The sequence below is a fragment of the Rana temporaria genome, chromosome 7, assembly GCF_905171775.1.
Source record: "Rana temporaria chromosome 7, aRanTem1.1, whole genome shotgun sequence".
Taxonomy (NCBI): domain Eukaryota; kingdom Metazoa; phylum Chordata; class Amphibia; order Anura; family Ranidae; genus Rana; species Rana temporaria.
Window position 1 is genome coordinate 54,821,711 of NC_053495.1, and position 21,961 is coordinate 54,843,671.

Here is a 21,961-nt window from a genome sequence, read left to right on the forward strand (position 1 = left end):
TTGGTTTGAGAGCGTTTTGCAAGACAATCAAAATGCTTTAATACATTTTGCCTTGATATACAAGCGACCTCTTGATATAAGAGTAGCGTCGTGTCACAACTATTAGCTGGATTCAGAGAGATTTAGGAGGGCGTAGCGTATCTCAGATACACTACGCCGCCGTAAGTTAGAGCAGCAGGTCCTGTATTCACAAAGAAGTTGCGCTCTAACTTACGGCGGCGTAGTGTAACTGGGCCGGCGTAAGCCCGCCTAATTCAAATGTGTAAGATGTGGGCGTGTTGTATGTAAATTCATTGTGACCCCACGTAAATTACGTTTTTTACGTGGACGTATCCCAGTGGGCATGCTCCAAATTACGCCGCAAAGACTCATTGGTTTCGACGTGAACGTAACTTACGCCCAGGCCCATTCACGGACGACTTACGCAAACAACGTAAAACGTGAAAAATTTGTCCATACTTAACATTGGCTGCGCCATCTTTTTGGTGGTTTATCTTTACGCCTGAAAACACCTTACGTAAACGGCGTATCTTTACTGTGACGGCCGTGCGTACGTTCGTGAATAGGCGTATCTCGCTGATTTACATATTCTAGGCGTAAATTAGCGTACACGCCCCTAGCGGCCAGCGTAAATAGGCAGCTAAGATACGACGGCGTAGGAGGTCGTATCTTAGCAACATTTAAGCGTATCTCAGTTTGGGGGAGATTTACTAAAACTGGAGCTTGCAAAATCTGGTGTAGCTCTGGATAGAAACCAATCAGCTTTCAGGTTTTATTGTCAAAGCTTACAAAACAAACTGAAGTTAGAAGCTGATTGGCTACCATACACAGCTGCATTTGGAGTGCTCCAGTTTTAGTAAACCAACCCCCATTGGGTGATCCCTGCCCATCACCATCCAAAAAAGGGTAACTTTTTTAAGTAGAGTCCTTCTTTAAATAGCATGTTATAAATTAACTCAGCTTGCTACAATCATGGCCATTATTTCAAGTGTAAGTTCACTTTTAGTAACTTTTTACAAAAAATCCCCCTATTCAATTCCAGGCCCCATAAATAGCACATATAAGTGGTCCTCATTACTGCTTTCCTATACGTATGCAGCCATGGGGGCCTCTTCACAGAAACGGATGACCCCTGAATCACCCTTCTATTGAAAGGATGGGGAGGACGCTACAAGTGTGCTCCCCCTAGGGGCTACACCAGCCAATTCAAGCTTTGCACCTACACAGTTTGCTCTTTGCTTCTCAAGCTGCAGTCTGGGCTTGCACTGCACATGATGCCGTTTACCAGGGTAGGCACTATTGGGTGCACATTTGTGGTGTCCAGCAAATGTCAGGACAGAGGGGGATTGGGGGCCAGCAGGTTCTGTGGAGAAGCCCCCATCACTGCATATGTAAAGGAAAGCAGGAACAGTATTTTAAAATGAAGACCGCTGGTATGTACATTTATGTGATCTGCAATTGCATTGGGGGATTTTTGTAAAAGGTAAACATACACTTTAAGAGTTTCCTAAAGCTGAAATTCAGGGAAACAGCTACATGCAGGGCTGCTGTTAGAAATCACGGGGCCCCGTACAGACTACCTGGCAGGGCCCCCCTCAAATATATCAAACCAAGATTTTCAATTAAAATATACTAAAATTATTCTTAGCGGACACAAAGATAACAGAGAAGCTGTGTGAATTAGCCCTTTTTTAAATAGTTTTTTTTTTATTTTAACAAAAACATTTAAATGTTTTACAAGGGTTTAAAACAATACAGGCTAACAATTTGTTAAATTTTTAATGAGACAGGGAAGCTGGCAGCTGTGTCCGTGTCTCTCCCTGCAGCAGCTGAAAGTTGTGGGAGGGAGAGAAACCGGGTTCACATTGGGCATCCTGTATTTGCCCCTCCGTCCAACCGCACTGATTCCCTCTGCTGTATGGGCCCCCCTGTGAGCCCGGGCCCCCTACAGGAGAACTGGTGGTCCCCCCCTATCAGCGGCCCTGGCTACATGAATACTCTATATCAAATACAATACCCAATTAGGATTTGAATTGTGTCCATTCAGCCCTGAAAGTTAGAGTTCTGCCATACAGTCCTTTCTGAGTCCAGGAAACCTGATGTTTCTCTGCTACAGTTTGGTAACACTTACAGGTCTCCCCTCACCCAATGAACAATGAAAAGGATAGCAGCAGACTGGTGAGCTAATTTCTCTGTTACTTTACTCTCTCAACCTGTCATATTAGTACAGTAAAACCTTGGTTTCAGAGTAACTTGGTTTGAGAGCGTTTTGCAAGACAAGCAAAATGTTTAAATACATTTTGACTTGATATACAAGTGATGTCTTGATATAAGAGCAACCTCATGTCACAACTCAGCATGATAGAGAAGAGAGGCGCCTCTAAGTGTAGCAATATGATTACATTTAATAAAGGTATAACATTTAGCAACTCACATGGTTGATGATAAAAAGAGGCACATCTAAATATGGAGGCATCCGGGGTAAAGCTGTCTACATAGACCATCCTCCTCACTGTCATCGACGTCATCCCTTCCACACTGCGCTCCACAAGCTTTTCAAGCCTCGCTTTTAGATCGCTCTACTGTAGGGTAGTCTTCCCGCTCACGATTGCAGACTGATGGTGGTAAAAACCGGCGGTGAGGAGGATGGTCTATGTCAGGGGTGTCCAAACTTTTTTCAAAAAGGGGCCAGATTTAATTAAGTGAACATGCGTGAGGGCCGACTATTTTGCCTGACATTCTTTGAACCATTAAAATTTGGTCTAAGTGTGTTCATCTGAGCACTAATACATTGCCCAACAAGAATTCTCTTGCCTTTGTGGCTGTGTGTGGTGAAGAGCTCGGGCGTGTTATTTGGATATACTGTATATATTTCTTTTGTGGCCCCAACAAAAACCCAGAGCGCTGCTTAGGACTAAGGATGAGCTTGGGCGTGTTATTTGGATATACCGTATTTATCGGCGTATAACATGCACGGGCTTACCATTGCCATGAATGCATCCTCACCATTGCAACCAATGCAGCCTCACATGTGCCAAGAATGCAGCCCTACTATTGCAATCAATGCAGCCTTACATGTGCCATAAATGCAGCCTCACATTTGCCATGAATGCAGCCTTACCATTGCCATCAGTGCAGCCTGAACAATGCCCATCTACAGCCTCGGAGGGCAGAGGGGGGGGGGGGGGGGGACGAGTGCCGACAGATTACAAACAGCAGAATCTCTTGTTTATTCTGTGGCCTCTTTAATACAAAGTCCCGCCTCCTATGATAGACAGAACAGTCGTCCAATGGCATCCCAGGAGACAGGACTTTTAATAGAGATGCTGCTGTGTAAACAGGAGATTCTCTTCATGTAATCTGACGGCGCTGGTCCTGTCCCCTCCAAGGCAGCGCCAATAAATACAGTATATATCTTTTGTGGCCCTGGGGGCCACAAACAATATATATATATCCAAATCCCCAGGGGGTCATATTAAATCAACAGGGGGGCCGCATTTGGCCCCCGGGCCAGACTTTGGACATGCCTGGTCTATTTGGACCGCTTTACCCCTGATGCCTGCATTCTTAGATGTGTCTCTTTAATTCATCAACCATGTGAGTTGCTAAATGTTGTACTTTCATTAAATGTAACCATAATGCTACACTTAGATGCGCCTCCCTTCTCTTTTATACTCTGTAGTTCCTGCTGGATTTTGCTTCTAATCCCCTTGTGGAGGCTGCCATTTGTGGATGGAAATTTTGTGGTTACACAACTTATCACATTGCTATAATCTTTTTATATGGGCTATAAACTGAAGGACTTATGAATAAATGGTTGTGGAACGAATCATCTGGGTTTCCATTATTTCTTATGGAGAAATTTGCTTTGATATACAAGTGCTTTGGATTACAAGCATGTTTCTGGAACAAATTATGCTCACAATCCGAGGTTTTAATGTATTTGTAATTTTCGGCTCATGTTCTGCTGTACCTTGTTCTCCTTGTTCTGAGTTCAGAAACTGTAAGAGTCTGATACCAGGCTGTAAGGATGTCCTAATGACATGAAGCTTCATTATTTGTCTTTGTTATACCAGCCTGGAGTTCAGCTTTAGAGCCGGTTCACACTAGGGGCGACTCGTCAGCCGCCTGACGAGTCGCGTCCCATTCTATTCAATAGAACCGTTCTAATATGTTCAGGACGCCTTGCCGCGTCGCCCCCGAAGTCGTGCCGCCCCAGTGTGAACCGGCTATTAAAGTGATAATAAATCTTTAATTTTTTTTAAATTAAAATAACAAACATATTATACTTGCCTGCTCCATTCAATGGTTTTGCACAGAGCAGCCCTGGTCTGCCTCTTCTTGGGTCCCCTGCTGGTACTCCCGGCTAATTCAATTTGGCAAGTACCCCCATAGAAATCTATAGGGGCACTTGTGTGGGTTCACTCCCAAGCCGCCCTGTCTATTGACACAAATAGGGCCCCACCCCATCACAGAGTTTGACTGACAGCAGAGGGAGCCAACACATTACTGTGTGGAGTTACAGACAGAAGAACAGGAAGTGAGCATTTCTCAGAAGAAATAAGGACATTTAAAAGCAAAATGGAAGGATGAGGTAAGTGAAGGAGGACTGCACTAAGGTAAAGGAAGCTATTTAGGGAAAAAATATTTTTCCTTTACAACCCCTTTAATGCAAATAATGCATTAGGTAAAAAAAACTTCTGCCTTTACAATCACTTTAACAAAAAAAAAAAATATATATAATAATGCGCTGATTCATCAATGGCTATTGTGCAACAGAAGAGGTAAGTCACTGATCAGCTGACTCTAACCTGCTCTGGTGGTCCTGGAGAAGTGGGAACATAAGGCATTCTAAGGTAATAAGAAAGTCAACTCAGCACTTTCCTGTATAATACAAATATCATTCTACACCTGAAGCTGGGGCGTTCTGCTCAGCTAATAATAGTGTACTTCAGTCATCTAATTGCTAGGTGTTGAATTGGTATAGCAATGGGCATCACTCCTCACAGATGAGGTTTATGCATTTTTATAATAATAAAAAAAAAACATACAGAAACCACCTTTAAATTACTCAAGGTGTTCAGATGCAATTTAGGAGATATTAAAATCATTATCATATTAAAATGTAATAACTGCTGACATATGGTACTATCTATTATAATATGTTTCTTTTAATTACTAGCACTATACCAGGAAAGCTTCAAAGAATGCATTTTGCACCGACAAATTTTGCAAGTGAGGCCTCGTACACACGACCGAGGAACTCGTTGTAAATGAAACATCGTTTTCCTCGACGAGTTCCTTGTTAGGCTTGTCGAGAATCTCGACAAGCTTTCTTTGCGTATACACTGTCAAGACAAAATCTCGTTGTTCTCAAACACAGTGACATAAAACACGTACGACGGCACTATAAAGGGGAAGTTTGATTCCACTGGCGCCACCCTTCTGAGCATGTGTGGGTTTCTAAGCATACGCACGAACACGAAAACCAGCCCGATGAGGAACACTACAAGGAAATTGAGACTCCCGACGAGGAAAAAGAGAACTTGTTCTCTTTTTTTCTCATCAAGTTCAATGACAGTTTTCTCGATGAAAAACATACATACCCTGCTTTAAGCTTTAGACCAGGTTCACACCTATGCGAATTGAGTGCGGTTTAAACCGCATCTAATTCGCAGGACATTTAAAAATACATTGTTTTCAATGAGGCTGGTTCACATATGTGCGATGCATCCGCACTGCATATTGCCTCCAAACCGCATGCGGTTTTTATGTCTTGCGGTGCGGCTCAGGTGCGAATTCAGTCCCATTATCTTCTATGGGTACGCAGCTGAATCCGCACATGTGTTCAGTTCTCTGCAGGAATTTCTCTCATTCAGCTCAATACAATTCTCCCCCACTCTCCTCTCACCCGGAACTTCTCCCAGGTCTCCAAATTCGCACCTGATCTGCAGCTAAACCGCAGTTGATCTGCAGAACACCCTCTAGAGAAATTCGCAACGAGAACGCAGCTCCAAAACGCAACGCACTAGTGTGATTCCGGCCTAAAACTTCTCCACAACTTTATCCCTGACCTGTCTTGTGTGTTCATTGGCCTTCATGATGCAGTTAGTGCACTAATGTTCACTAAGGTTCTCTAACAAACCTCTGAGGGCTTCACAGAACAGCTGTATATATACCTAAATTGAATTACACACAGGGGGACTCTATTTACTAATTAGATGGCTTCTGGAGGCAATTGGTTCCACTACATTTTAGTTAGGGGTATCAGAGTAAAGGGGGTTCAAAACAATTGCACAACATACTATTCAGATATTCATTTGTAAAAAAAATTGAAAACCATTTATTTTTAAGGTATGAATACTTTTTCAAGGCACTGTGTAGCTGCCTTCTAAAATTATTTTTAATGTCTGTATTCCTTGCCCTCTGACGTTGACTATGCTGCCTAATACAAATGCCACATTCCCATTTTTAATGAACTTAATTGCATATGAAATGGCATACAAAATTCACAAAGAGCTCTCTGCTGTCAATGGCATTATATCCTGTGAGAACAGTGTCACTTATTATAATGGCATTGAACTCGTTATGCATTTTGTGTCCATTTCTACATAAATGTACATGTGCCAAAATAGCAAGAAAACTGTACATTATCATAGATCATTCTTAATCGGTCATTTGTTTCAGGCATAATGAACACAGTTCAATAGTCAGAGGTCAAAGATCAAAGCACTGATATTTTCTGTGTTCTCTAAAATCTGGACTAGTATCAACACCGGTGACTCATGTCTATACCATAATGTGCCTCGCTATAAATATGCATCTTTTATAAAGCAAAATATTGCCCAAACAAAAACACATAAATAAATATGCATCACTTAATTCTACTAATAATGCACGGTGTATGAATAAACAGCAAAGATGACTGAACTCATCAAAATGTGTAGTATATTTGAGTGTATGACACAGTTGCGAAGGTCCATGTGAGTTCTAAATTTGTTTTAGGTAAGTGTTTTTATTTAACGGAGAGCACTATGTAGTGTTTCTTATTTTATTCACTGAGCACCTTGGAAAAGAAAGTTGATGAAGATGATTAATATCTTGGGAGATCTGTTTCCAGCTTGAAGGGAAGATGCTATGATTAGACCTTTTAGAATTTTCAGGTCCATCTTGGAAGGTGAGAGTGTGTCCAGTGGGAATGGGGATGGTTTCCAAAGTTATAAAGAAATTAAAAGAATCACGGATTGTTGTTTCCACACAAACTCTTCTATAGCGGGGACTTTGGGGTTGATTTATTAAAGGCAATTAGACAGCAGTTGCTCCAGAACTTAGTAAATGAGGTAAAGACTCACTTTGCCAAGAATACCCAATAACATGCAAGGAAAATTTAAAAAACAGCATTTTTGTTTGCACGTGATTGGATGATGGAAGTCAGCAGAGCTTCTGATCATTTACTAAGCTCTGGAGCAACTACTCTTACAGAATGCAAATGTACTTTTTAATTAATGTGCACAGTCTATTTGCCTTTAGTACCAGTAAATCAACCCATTTGACCCTCATATATGATTGCAGTTATATATTTGATGTATGCACTATGCACAATTATTTACAGGGTATTATTGTGTTTATGTATACCCTGTGCACTCCTATTAATTGCATTTTTTTAAATGTATTATATTAATTTGCAGTTTGTATTGTCTATTTTGAAGAATTTTGAAATATTTGATGCTCATTCATACACCTGGCATTATTAAATGTATGTATTGATGCATATGTATTCATGTGTTTTGTTTGGGCAATATATATATATATATATATATATATATATATATATATATATATATATATATATATATATATATATATATATATATATATATATTTGGGATGGTTTATATCATTGCACTGTTAGCAGCTTATTTATTTGTTTGAAAGGTAAATTGGCTCAAAGTAACATATTAAGAGACTGGTGACTCATGGTTATCATTAGGTGTGGCAAATCTACCCCAGATCCATTGTATGAACCTTGTAATTAGAGCTAGACAGTCTGGAATTCTATTTTCTCACCAAGGGTGGTCCTTGTTAAATTACAGAAGAAATATTTCTAATAAAAAGAGCTATGTGGTTTATCAGTTGCTTTAATACACTTATGCCCCGTACACACGATTGGAACTTCCGACAGCAAAAGTCTGATGTGAGCTTTTGAATGGAAGTTCCGACCGTGTGTATGCTCCATCAGACTTTTTCTGTCGGAATTTCCGCCAGCAAAAGATTGAGAGCAGGTTCTCAAATTTTCTGACGGAAACATTTCCTATCAGAAAACCTGATCGTTTATAGCAATTCCGACGCGCAAAATTCTGATGCGTGCTCGGAAACAATGCGACGCATGCTCGGAAGCATTGAACTTCATTTTTCTCGGCTCGTCGTAGTGTTGTACGTCACTGTGTTCTTGACAGTCGAAAGTTCAGAGAACTTTTGTGTGACCGTGTATATGCAAGCCAAGCTTGAGCGGAATTCCGTCGGAAAAAACACCCAAGGTTTTTCCGACGGAAAATCTGATCGTGTATACGGGGCATTAGACAGTATAGATTGCTGCTCTCTAAGATGTTATTTAAACCTGAGCTTTTATTTTTTTTAAAGTGTGGCCCAGCACAGTTATGAACACAATAATATGATACAGCCAGTCTTTCAGACTGAGTGACATCCGATGTTAACCCCCTTGGCGGTAAACCCGAGCGTGACTCGGGGTTGATTTTTTTATGTTAGGATCTGTAACCCCGAGTCACGCTCGGGCTGGACGTGCAGAGTGTGCAGCGGCGCGGCTTACCTATCGCTGGATCCACAGGCAAGTTACTTACCTTGTCCCTGGATCCAGCGATGCCTCCCCGCTGTGTGAGCGAGCGGGACCTCCTCGCTCGATTCACAGTGTCCCCGTGTGCCGCCGATCTCCGTTCCCTGCGATGTTACGACGCACGGGAGCGGAGAACGGCGCCAAATTCAAAAAAGTAAACAAACACTTTACATACAGTATACTGTAATCTTATAGATTACAGTACTGTATGTAAAAAATACACACACCCCTTGTCCCTAGTGGTCTGCCCAGTGCCCTACATGTACTTTTATATAATAAAAAATGTTCTTTCTGCCTAAAAACTGTAGATTGTCCAAAAGTGTCCCTTTATGTCAAAAATGGTTTTAGATCAGCTAGAAAACAGCGATAATAAATTACAATCACTTGCAGAAATGTGCGATAGCGATTTGTGGGGAAATTCGTCATAAAAAAAAATAAAAAATGACAGCGACAATTCTGCAACTGAGCAAATTTCAGTGATTTTGAGTTGATTACATTATTGAATAATTATTATAATTATATTATTATTTGTTATAATTATTTATAATTATTTATTATATTATAATTTATAATTTTGTTTTAAAAAAAAAAATCATACCCGGGATGCCTACAAGACTCTTGCTTGGTCAGATTTAAGTGAGTTATTTCTAAAAATTACAGACCTACAGTATAAAACGCCAAATTTCCTTGCAAAATAATTGTACCGCTTTTGGTACGTAATTCCAGACAGAATCATACCGCCAGGGAGGTTAAACAACCCTTATTGTGAGCCTAGGCCTTCCTGGACACATCCTTGGGACTCTGACATTACAATAGCCTGGGCTCATAATAGTCCTTGACAGCTTGGCACCTACATGTCAGTAGGTGCTGTCTAGGAAGAATGGCACCCCACCACCATGGAGAAAGAAGAGGAGAGATCCATGATGTCATTGGCTTGGATATAAGACTGCAACAACTTTTGTCTGTAGGGGCATCAGGGCTAGATGATCAAATGGTGCTTTAAACTATGGAGTTGGAGTGGCGGTGCGTCCATAGTGGGCGCAGAAGCACTGCCCCCTCTCGCTCCTGCACCGCCACTGAAAACAATACATAGATTCATGCATTGCATTAATATATGTATTGTCACCGCCGCCCACTATTCAGATGGCTGGCCCCCTGGCGAGCGCTGGCCATCTGAATAACGGCAGCTGGTTGGCTGTGAAAGTGTCTATCAGAGCCAGCGGTTCTAATAGGCTTTCTGATTACAGCCTGTGGGCTGTAATCGGCTTCCAAATAGTTAACCAGTGGGTATTTTGGGGCAATCTGGCAGCATTTTAATTGGCAATTTGGCGGCATTTTACGGGGGAAACTGGCAGCAATTGATGGGCACAGTGGCGACAATGGCATGGCAAAGTGGCTGAGTTTGGCATGGCACAGTGGCAACAATGGCATGGCACAGTGGTGACAATTGATGGGCACAGTGGAGACAATGGCATGGCACAGTGGCGACAATGGCATGGCACAGTAGCGACAATTGATTGCACAGTGGTGACAATTGATGGGCACAGTGGCGACAATTGATGGCACAGTGGCTGCGTTTGGCTTGGCACAGTGGCGACAATGGCATGGCACAGTGGCGACAATTGATGGCACAGTGGCTGCGTTTGGCAAGGCACAGTGGCGACAATTGATGGGCACAGTGGCGACAATTGGTGGCATGGCACAGTGGCGACAATTGGTGGCATGGCACAGTGGCGACAATGGCATGGCACAGTAGCGACAATGGCATGGCACAGTAGCGACAATTGATTGCACAGTGGCGACAATTGATGGGCACAGTGGCGACAAAAGCTGTGAGCATTAACACTAGAAGGCCACTAAGGCTAGACATTGGCCATGCAGATTTCAGTGCCCCTGAATGCAAGTCTGTCAACTTAGTAAGGCCTCGTACACACGACCGAGTTTCTCGGCAAAAACCAGCAAGAAACTTGCTGTTTTTGTTTTTTTTGCCGAGGAAACCGGTCATGTGTACATTTTTCGACGAGGAAACTGTCGAGGAACTCGACGAGCCAAACAGAGAGCATGTCTTCTTTTTCCTCGACGGGAATGGAGAAAATTGGCTCGTTGAGTTCCTCGACACCCTAACAAGGAACTCGACAAGCAAAACGTTGTGTTTCGCCCGTCGAGTTCCTCGTTCGTGTGTACGAGGCCTAAGACTGATCCAAACAAAGGACTTTCTAGTGACTTATCTGAGTAGTCCTTTAGCAAGGATGCTACTGTACATATTCCTTGATATAGAGACAACTACTGAGAGACTCCACAAATCAAGATATGGAAGAGTAAGCATGAAAAAGTATAGTCACAACAAGAACTACTTCTAGACAAATGTATAAAAATAACAGAAAATACATTACATTTTCACTTTGTAATAAAAAGTATACTATGTTACTTACTTGCTTGTGTTAGTGTCAGTCCTTCCTCACTTGCAGGGTTTCCACAGCCCACTTGTGTACATGCCTTCAGGTAGAACTTGTATCTTGTGCCAACCTCAAGACGAGGAACTTTTTGGCTGAGAGCATTTGGATTAGATATGGTGATATTACTTAAGTTTCCGAGTCTATTGCTTTCATTAACTGAAAAACACAAAGAATCAAGTCACTGAAAGAGTTTGTAAAGTAGAATACTAGACAATATATTTTTTTGGTCAACAGGAAAAGGGTAAAATGATTGTTAGATTTGAATTTATTTCTATGTACCTGTTCAGCAGATTGCCATCACTTTTTATCCCAGTGACAACTGTCATAAAATACCGGAAGTAAAGCTAAGCTTTGACATGTGGTTGTAAACTTCAGACATGAAATATCAACAAAGCATATACCTCTGTAGTGTGTACTTATCTAAGTTAAGAGAACCAAACGTCATTTCTGTCTGCTGCTTTGTTCCTCTGCTATCAGTATTTATCGCATCTAAGGAGTTTTCCTAGCACCAAGAGAAAAAAGGTGACAGGGGAAGAATCTCCAGCACACCGCCTGTGATTGACAGCCTCAGCTCTGTTCCTGTGTGCTGTGTGAAGAGGGGTCTGTCCCTTCCCTCCAATCAGCTCTCATAGGTCTCCTTACTGAGCTCCGCAGACTGTAATTTCAAGCGGAGTTCCGCCCGCCCCTTTAAAAATTAAAAGTCTATTAAATTTAATTTAAACATTTTTTAACATTAGGACACTTGCCTGTCCTGGAGTCCAGTGATGTCGGCATTGCAGCCAATGTTTACATCGGCTGGTTGGGTGCTGCCGCCGCCATTGTGGGTAAGGGAATTTGGCAGTGTAGCCTTTTCGGCTTCACAGCCGGGTCCCCACTGTGCATGCGCAAAGCGCGCTGCGCTTTTTCACTGGCCTGGCAGAAGGTTGAGAGAGGAGGGAGTGGGCTGAGCCAGGGCTGTCTTAATGAGAGGGCACACCTGGTCACTGCCCAGGGGCCCCAGCTGCATGGGGGGCCCCTGCACTTTCCCCAAAGCAGCTGGTCCTTGACCCAATGCTGCCCCAAAATTGGGAGTCAGAGTGCTGGGGGATATCTTATGTGTAGAGGGTCAGAGTGTTGGGGGGATATCTGGGGTGTAGAGGGGTCAGATTGCTGGGGGGATATATGGGATGTAGAGGGGTCAGAGTGTTGGGGGGATATCTGGGGTGTAGAAGGGTCAGAGTGCTGGGGGGATATCTGGGGTGTAGAGGGGTCAGAGTGCTGGGGGGATATCTGGGGTGTAGAGGGGTCAGAGTGCTGGGGGATATCAGGGGTGTAGAAGGGTGAGAGTGCTGGGGGGATAGAGGGGTCAGATTGCTGGGGGGATATATGGGGTGTAGAGGAGTCAGAGTGCTGGGGGATATCTGGGGTGTAGAAGGGTTAGAGTGCTGGGGGGATATCTGGGGTGTAGAGGGGTCAGAGAGCTGGGGGGGATATCTGGGGTGTAGAAGGGTCAGAGTGCTGGGGGGATATCTGGGGTGTAGAGGGGTCAGAGAGCTGGGGGGGATATCTGGGGTGCAGAAGGGTCAGAGTGCTGGGGGGATATCTGGGATGTAGAGGGGTCAGAGTGCTGGGGGGATATCTGGGATGTAGAAGGGTCAGAGTGCTGGGGGGATATCTGGGGTGTAGAAGGGTTAGAGTGCTGGGGGGATATCTGGGGTGTAGAAGGGTTAGAGTGCTGGGGGGATATCTGGGGTGTAGAGGGGTCAGAGTGCTGGGGGGATATCTGGGGTGTAGAGGGGTCATAGTGCTGGGGAGGCATCAATCTAGCAGATATATTATATATACAGGACAGCTTTGTTACTTTTTGTATGTAGTATTTTCATACTGTTTCTTTGCTGTACAGAATGATTGTTCAAGTAGTTAATGCAGAGCTCTACCCAAAAGGGGAAGCTCTGCTTGTCTGCCTCCTACCTACTTGATGTCTGTTTACCTGCACTGTCTCCATTGTAGGGGCCCCAGAGCATTACTTTGCACAGGGACCCATGATGCTCTTATGCCCCATACACACCATCACTTTATGTGATGAAAAAAAACGACACTTTCTGTGAAGTAAAAAATGACGTTTTTGAAACTTCAATTTTCAAAGACGAAGTTGCCTACACACCATCGTTTTTCTCACAATGTTCTAGCAAAGCGAGGTTACGTTCACCACGTTTTTTCTTTGTCGCTCGCTTCATAACTAGCTTCTGGGCATGCGCGGGTGAAAAAACTTTGTTTTAAACAACGTTTTTTACTACACACGGTCAATTTCTGTGAAGTAAAAAATGACGTTTTGAAAAACGACAGATAAAATTGAAGCATGCTTCAATTTTTTTTGGTCGTTTTTTACAAGACATAAAATTACGTTTTCCCCCACACACGGTCAATTAAAGTGACGTTTTTAAAAACTTCGTTTTTTTTCATCACATAAAGTGATGGTGTGTACGGGGCATTAAGATGGCCCTGGGCTGAACTGCTGACGTAATACGCTGCGGCCAGTCTCCCGGAAGTGGGGTAAAGTACCTGTAAAAAACAGGTCCCCCTCCCCCTGAAAGGTGCCAAATGTGGCACCGGAGGGGGGGAGGAATCAGATAAGCTGAAGTTCCACTTTTGGGTGGAACTCTGCTTTTAGCTCTCCACCCCCTATTTTCTGAAAGCGCAGACAAACTTTGTAAATTCTGCAATTTGAATGGCTGTAGAGAAGAGAAGACTGCAAAAAATTGTCACTTTACTGGGTATACTGTTTGAATAGTTATTTTTTTTAAGCACATGATTAGAGCCAGAGGCTCTAATTGGCTTCAAAATGGTGGGATTGGGCGGAGCAGGGGGGCCTGGTTTGTTTGTCGCCCCCCCCCCCCCAAAAAAAAATTGAGCACCCAACGCCACTAGATTCTATACACTCTATCCAAAATCATATAAAAAGTTTGGACTGGAATTACAATATAGGTAGTTTAAATGTTTATACAACAAGAAGTCTAAAAACAATTGCTTGACTATACTACTGTGTAGAACAAACCTAATTTACATTCTGAAATTCCACCGTATTCCCTCACCCAGAAGACCACATATACTTTCAAAGAGACACAGACAGGCCTAATAATAAAGGTAACAAGCACAAATCTATGATAGTTCTAACACGGCAAAATTAATGACATGCAAATTCTGTAATATCAGTATCTATATGATCATCAAAGGTCTTTTTTATTCACAAGGTATTTACTAAGAATAGCAAAGTGTGTTAGGCCCCTTTCACACTGGGCGCAGGAGGTGTAGTGGCGTTATAGTGGTGCGATTTTTAGCGGCGCCTTCGGGCTTTCACACTGAAGACTGCAGGGCACGATTTTTTCAGGTGGTATAGCAGCGCTATTTTTAGCGCTAAACCGCCTGAAAAACGTGTCAGTGTGAAAGGGGGCTTAAAGGGGTTGTAAAGTATATATTTTTTCCCCCTAAATAGCTTACTTTACCTTAGTGCAGTCCTCCTTCACTTACCTCATCCTTTGATTTTGCTTTTAAATGTCCTTATTTCTTCTGAGAAATCCTCACTTCCTGTTCTTCTGTCTGTAACTACACACAGTAATGCAAGGCTTTCTCCCTGGTGTGGAGAAAGCCCCTTGAGGGGGCAAGCAGGCAAGTCAGGACACACTCTACTTTGCAGATAGAGAAAGGAGCTGTGTGTTAGTGGGCATCCTGACACTCCTGCTCGCCCCCTCCCCCCTCAAGAGGCTTTCTCCACACCAGGGAAAAAGCCTCACATTACGGTGGTGAGTTACAGACAGAAGAACAGGAAGTGAGGATTTCTCAGAAGAAATAAGGACATTTAAAAGCAAAATCGAGAGATGAGGTAAGTGAAGGAGGACTGTACTAAGGTAAAGGAAGCTATTTAGGGGGGAAAAAAAACAACACAGCCGCCAGGAGATTTTGGAGCACTCCATGCTTCTTTCCGCAGACAAGCTCTATGGGGATGCTGACTTCATTTTCCAGCAGTACTTGGCACATGCCCACACTGCCAAAAGCACCAAAACCTGGTTCAATGACCGTGGGATTACTGTGCTTGATTGGCCAGCAAACTCGCCTGACCTGAACCCCATAGAGAATCTATGGGGCATTTCCAAGAGAAAGATGAGAGACATGAGACCGAACAATGCAGAAGAGCTGAAGGCCACTATTGAAGCATCCTGGTCTTCCATAATACCTCAGCAGTGCCACAGGCTGATAGCTTTCATGCCACGCTGCACTGAGGCAGTAATTGCTGTACAATCCTTGTTTTATTGATTGCATGTAATATTCAAATTTTCTGAGATTGTGGATTCTGGGTTTTCATGAGCTGTAAGCCATAATCATCACAATTATGATAAATCACGGCTTGAACTATCTTGCTTTCCATGTAAAGAGTCTTTCTCATATATTAGTTTCACCGTTTAAGTTGCATTAGTGAAATAAATGAACTTTTACACGATATTCAAATTTTTCGAGTTTCACCTGTAGAACATTGGAATAAAAAAGGAGCAGCTGTCCATATCAACAAATACATTTAAAGTGGAGGTTTACCCGGTAATACCACTTTTTACCCTTAGATTCCTGCTCATTTTGTCTAGGGGAATCGGCTAGTTGTTTTAAAATCGAAGCTGTACTTACCGCTGTAGAGAGCGATCTTCTCCGCCGCTTCCGGGTATGGGCTGCGGGACTGGGCGTTCCTATTTTGATTGACAGTCTTCCGACAGGCTTCCGACGGTCGCATCCATCGCGTCATGATTTTCCGAAAGTAGCCGAACGTCGGTGCGCAGGCGCCGTATAGAGCCGCGCCGACGTTCGGCTTCTTTCGGCTACTCGTGACGCGATGGATGCGACCATCGGAAGCCTGTCGGAAGACTGTCAATCAAGAAGGAACGCCCAGTCCCGAAGACCCATACCCGGAAGCGGCGGAGAAGATCGCTCTCTACAACGGTAAGTACTGCTCGGATTTTAAAACAACTAGCCGATTCCCCTAGACAAAATGAGCATCAATCTACGGGTAAAAAAAAATGTATGGGTGAACTCCCGCTTTAATTATTGAATTTGTTGAAACATAACTAGGGGTCATTAAAGCGGACCTTCAGTCATTTTTTCAACTTTCCATCTATTAAATCTTCTCCCCTTGTTTTTTTAACTGTGGATAGTAAAACATTTTTTTCCTGCCAGTAAATACCTTATACAGCTCACTTTCTGTATCTTGTCTGGTAAAGCCTAGGCTTATGACATCATGCACAGCTCTCTCTCTCTCGTGAGAGTTTACCAGGAAAGGAGGAGGTGAGTCATAAGAGGGCCAATGAGAACTTCAGAGCTGGAGGTGTGCCTCTGTGTAAATCCAGGAAGTGAACGGGCAGCAGCTTTAGTTGCCCACAGTTAAAATGGCTGCAGACAGACTCAGTGGAGGGAGATTTCTGCAGCATATTTGGCAAGTACAGAATCACAGTATATATAAAATAATATGCAAAGTGGTGGGAGGGAAGCTTCAGAACCCCAATATGTCTGGTTCAAGAACATACTCATCTGGTAGTACAAGACATAGTTGGTCAGGATGCCATTTGTTCTTTTCGGTGCTTCCCAGGTCAGCATGAAAGATTCCCGGTCAGAACTTACAATTTGTAGAAATTGTGGCTGTTCAGGAACTAGAAAGAAAAAATATATCATTTGCACAATGCAGCAACTAGGAGTTGGTTTCAGTAATTCTACTTTTCAGCAGAAGGCTTGAAATTTAAGGGGTCTATTTATAATACTTTTTCAACCAAGATTCACCCAATGGATCAAATCTCATGTAGAAAATGGGTGAACATTGTGATAATCTTGGGTGAAAGAATTGATAAATAGAACCTTAAAGGAGTTGTAAAGGAAATGTTTTTTTTTTGCTGAAATGACTGTTTACATGGTATAGAGACATAATAGTTAACTGATTCCTTTTAAAATTGATTAAAAATAGATAAAAATCAATCATATAATGTACCTCTAGTTTCGTTTTTGCATCTAGTTTCATTTTTGCATGTTATCCTGCCTCTGTGCTATACAGAGCCATAAAACAGTGATGGTTTGGAAAATGAAACTAGAATCTCCCAGTACTGTGGTCATCAGGAAACAGACAACCAGGAAGTGTCCAGAACAGAGAAGAATTACAGCAACATCAGAGCAAAAATTAACAATGAGGACATGAAACCAGGACTGCAGTACGGTAAAGGAAGCTATTTAGCTAAAAAAAAATATTCCTTTAGTGACCCTTTAAGTGATACTCTTTGCAAGCTAATACAAGTAAAGATGCAAGCTTTAAAAATTTTAAGTTTATTTGTCAGGCATATACATATAATTACCAAAATGATTTCAGTTTCTAAGTTCTAGGAAAAGATTGATGTTGCACAATCAGTGAAATGTTTGCTGTGATAGAATTTGGTTTCTAGGTGCAGCATAACAACAACGAATATTTCCCTTTAACAAGCATCATTTGTACTTAAAGTAGTTATAAAGGCAAAAATGTTCTTTACTTTAATGCATTCTCTGCAATAAAGTAAAAAAAGTAGCTCCCCCAGCCCCTCTTAAACACCTACCTGATCCTGATCCAGCTCTATGCATCAGCTCTTCTCCGCGTCCTCTCTTCTCAAGAGAGACTTGGCTGTAGCGGGAGCCATTGGCTCCTGCTGCTGTCAGTCAAAGTCTGTAAGAAGGAAGCAGGGGGCAAGGCAAAGCCACGCTGTGTGTGTCGATAGACGCACACAGCCCAGCTTGGTATTGAGTCTGCACGAGTGCACACATAGCAAGTGACTTAATATGGGGCACAGAGCAAAGATCACCAGCAGAAGAGGAGGTTCAGGGCCACTCGGTGCAAAACTAGAGTAGTGAGTATGACATGTTTGTCATAAAAAAAAAGAAATCCCCTTTACAATCTTTAAGTGTGTGTCTTTACTGTATTACCACTCAAATCTGTTCAAATTTTAGGTATTTAGGTATTTAGGTTATTTATAAATATACAAGGTTGTACATTTTGCACATGAAATATTAATGCTGAAGCTTAGCAGCTTTTTGTTTTTTTTTAAGTCACCACCAGGGATGGTACTTACATGAATGACAGGTGTCCCATGTTCTAGCGGGTGCATTGTTCTTTGAAATACTCCTTCCTCTGCACCCTGGATACCTCCTCAGATCTTCCAGTACTATGGGGCTTAATATAAAGGGCTCTACCTGTCATACCATTAAAAGGTGTCAAATATCCCTGCCTTTTACTCTTCTTTGCTCCCTTCATAGAATCTGTACTATCAGTTCCCACAATGAAAAGTGCTCTATGAATGAAGGAGTCAGACTTTTCATTCATCTGCTCGTCCTCTATTCATAGAGCACTTTTCATTGTGGGAACTGATAGTTTAGCTTCTATGGGCCAGATTCTCAAAAAAGCGCCTATCTATAGGCGGGCGTAGCATATCTCAGATACACTACGCCGCTGTAACTTTGTGAGGCAGGTCCCGTATTCTCAAAGAACTTGCGGCCAAAGTTACGGCGGCGTAGTGTAACTGTGCCGGGGACTTGTCTTTAAGGTTCCCCTAACGGGGAAGTTCCTTCAAGGACTGCGCAGGCGCAAACTTGCCGACGGAAATCTCCGAACCTCGCCCGGCATCCAGGCTCATTCTTTAACATCCCCGTGGATTGGAGGATGTTAAAAAAAGAGCCAGGAGGACGTGAGGCCGACTGGCCACTTTCCTCGAAATCCACATCGCCCTGGATGCTGGCTGATGTTCGGAGATTTCAGTCGGCAAGTTTGCGCCTGCGCAGTCCTTGAAGGAACTTTCCTGTTAGCCGGAACCATCTCGGCACAACAGATTGCGCCTGCGCAGGAACTTTCACGATTAAATTACACCCGCTCAATGCCTAGTCAACGTGAACGTAAATTACTTCCAGCCCCATTCACGGACGACTTACGCAAACGACGTAAAACACGACGCTGTTCGTACGTTTCCGACGTCCATACCTAACATGACTTACCCCTGCTTTATGAGGGGTAACTTTACGCCGGTGTATGTCTTACGTAAATGAAGTATCTTGCTACGCCGGGCGCACGTACGTTCGTGAATCAGCATATCTAGTTCATTAGCAAATTCGACGCGGAAATCTACGGAAATGCCACCTAGTGGCCAGCGTAAATATGCAACTAAGATACGACGCTGTAAGAGACTTAGGCCGCTCGTATCTTAGCCGAATTTATGCGTAACTGATTCTAAGAATCAGCCACATAGATACGACGGCTCTCATTCGGACTTACGGCGGCGTATATGGCGCTATGTCGTCGTAAGTCCTTTGAGAATCTGGGCCTATGAATGGAGTGGGGGGGGGGGGATCCGGAAAAAGTGAGCATAGCTGACACCTTTGATGAGTGCCTGTGTGTCAGGATCACTTAGTGCTCCAGCTACTCATTCCAGCACCCGGGTGTTGACTGTTGCATTCCCCCTGTCCGTGTTCACCTGTTAGCTGATTGATCTGGTCAGTCAACTGATACAAGCAAACCGAACACTCTATCTCTTGCTTTTGATAGAGACAGTATACCTGCATTGTTCCTGATCAAGCCTCCCGTTTGTCTGCCTTGCTTTGCTAATCTGGATTTCCCTATGTATTACCTGGAATCGGTTATTGGAATATTTCCTGAACTCTGCCTGCCTTTTTACCTGGACTGTTAAAATGTTAATATAATTTGCACAATGCTGCAACTAGCAGTTGGTTTCAGTAATTCTACTTTTCAGCAGAAAGCTTGAAATTTAAGGGGTTTATTTATATTTTTTTTCAGACAAGTCTCACCCAATAAATCAAATCTGGTCAGTCACCTGATATAAGCAAACCGAACAAACCGAACACTCTATCCCTTGCTTGTGACAGAGACATATACCTGCATTGTTCCTGATTAAGCCTCCCATTTGTCTGCCTTGCTTTGCTAATCTGGATTTCCCTATGTATTACCTGGAATCGGATATTGGGCTAATCCCTGAACTCTGCCTGCCTTTTTACCTGGGCTGTTATTGGATTGAATATTGGACTATTCCCTGAACTCAGCCTGCCTTATACCTGGACTGTCATAGAACCTAAACTGTAAGTATCTGTTTGGTGTGGCATGGTGGCCAGGCTTTATAGCATTGTGTAAAAGCCATGGGGGGCAACCAAGTACCGGTAGGCCTGCTTGTCTTAAGGGAAAGGGGGCTGCTATAGGTGAAGCACACAGTAGCTAGCTATAGGGCTAGATTCATAGAGAGTTACGCCAGCGTATCAGTAGATACGCCGTCGTAACTCTGAATTTACGCTGTCATAAATTTAAGCGTATTCTGGAAACCAGATACGCTTAAATTAGGCTAAGATACGAGTGGCGTAAGTCTCCTACGCCGTCGTATCTTAGGGTGCATATTTACGCTGGCCGCTAGGTTGCGCTTCCGTCGATTTCAGCGTAGAATATGCAAATGAGCTGGATACGCCGATTCAGAAACGTACGTGCGCCCGGCGAATTTTTTTACGTCGTTTGCGTAAAGGGTTTTTCCGGCGTAACGTTACTCCTGCTATATGAGGCATAGCCAATGTTAAGTATGGACGTCGGGCCAGCGTCGAATTTTGCGTCGTTTACGTCGTTTGCATAAGTCGTTCGCGAATAGGGCTTTGCGTAAATTACGTTCATGTCGAAAGCATTGACTATTTGCGACGTGATTAGGAGCACGCGCACTGGGATACGTTCACGGACGGCGCATGCGCCGTTCGTGAGAAACGTCATTTACGTGGGGTCATGTTTTATTTACATAAAACACGCCCACCTCTTGACAATTTGAATTTGGCGCGCTTACGCCTGCAGATTTACGCTACGCCACCGCAAGTAACGGAGCAAGTGCTTTGTGAATACTGCACTTGCCTAAATTGCGGCGGCGTAGCGTAAATAACATACGCTACGCCTGCACAATTTTATGTCGCCCTACCTGAATCTAGCCCATAGTGTCTGACCACCTGCATTGGGATAGACGTGACATTCGTGACACTGACGGGTAGAGCCTCTCATATTACTCCTTGCAGCACCTGGATATCACTGATCCCTGTTGCTGATTTAAAGGAGAAGTGAGTGATCACATGACTGCTGATCGCTCCGTTCTCGGTCTCCACTGAGCAGTGACTGTCAATCACAGCTCTCTGCTCTGCCCCTCCATTATAAAATGTAGCCTGTAAAACAGAACTTTAGAAACAAGTAAAACATGTATTTATATAGAAAAATACCATCTACACCTAGTTCTCTTGTTACTAAGGGCCAGATTCACAGTGGAGATACGACGGCGTATCTGCTGATACGCCGTCGTATCTCTGTTTCTATCTATGCGACTGATTCATAGAATCAGTTACGCATTGATAGCCAGAAGATCCGACAGGTGTAATTGTTTTACACTGTCGGATCTTAAGATGCAATACCGCGGCCGCCGCTGGGGGGAGTTCGCGTCGTAAACCAGCGTCGGGTATGCAAATTAGCAGTTACGGCGATCCACGACGGTTTTTCGCGTTCGCTACGTCGCCGCTAGTATAGTTTCCCGTCGCAAAGTTAGTCGTCGTTTTTGGTGCCCTAACTTTAGTCAGCAAGCGCAAGTATGGCCGTCGTTCCCGCGTCGAA

At 43.3% G+C, this 21,961-nt stretch overlaps 1 protein-coding gene across 8 annotated transcripts in view; it reads right to left on the minus strand.

Annotated features, from left to right (window-relative positions):
- Nucleotides 1-21,961, minus strand: part of LOC120945313 (neural cell adhesion molecule L1-like protein) — a 245,768-nt gene that overhangs the window by 19,666 nt on the left and 204,141 nt on the right. For all 8 annotated transcript variants that reach the window (XM_040359413.1, XM_040359412.1, XM_040359405.1 and 5 more), the window contains 2 exons: nt 16,851-16,973; nt 11,284-11,463 (listed from right to left, as the gene is read on the minus strand). In XM_040359413.1, coding sequence (XP_040215347.1) covers nt 11,284-11,463; nt 16,851-16,973 — 303 coding nt within the window. The remainder of the gene's footprint in view (nt 1-11,283; nt 11,464-16,850; nt 16,974-21,961) is intronic.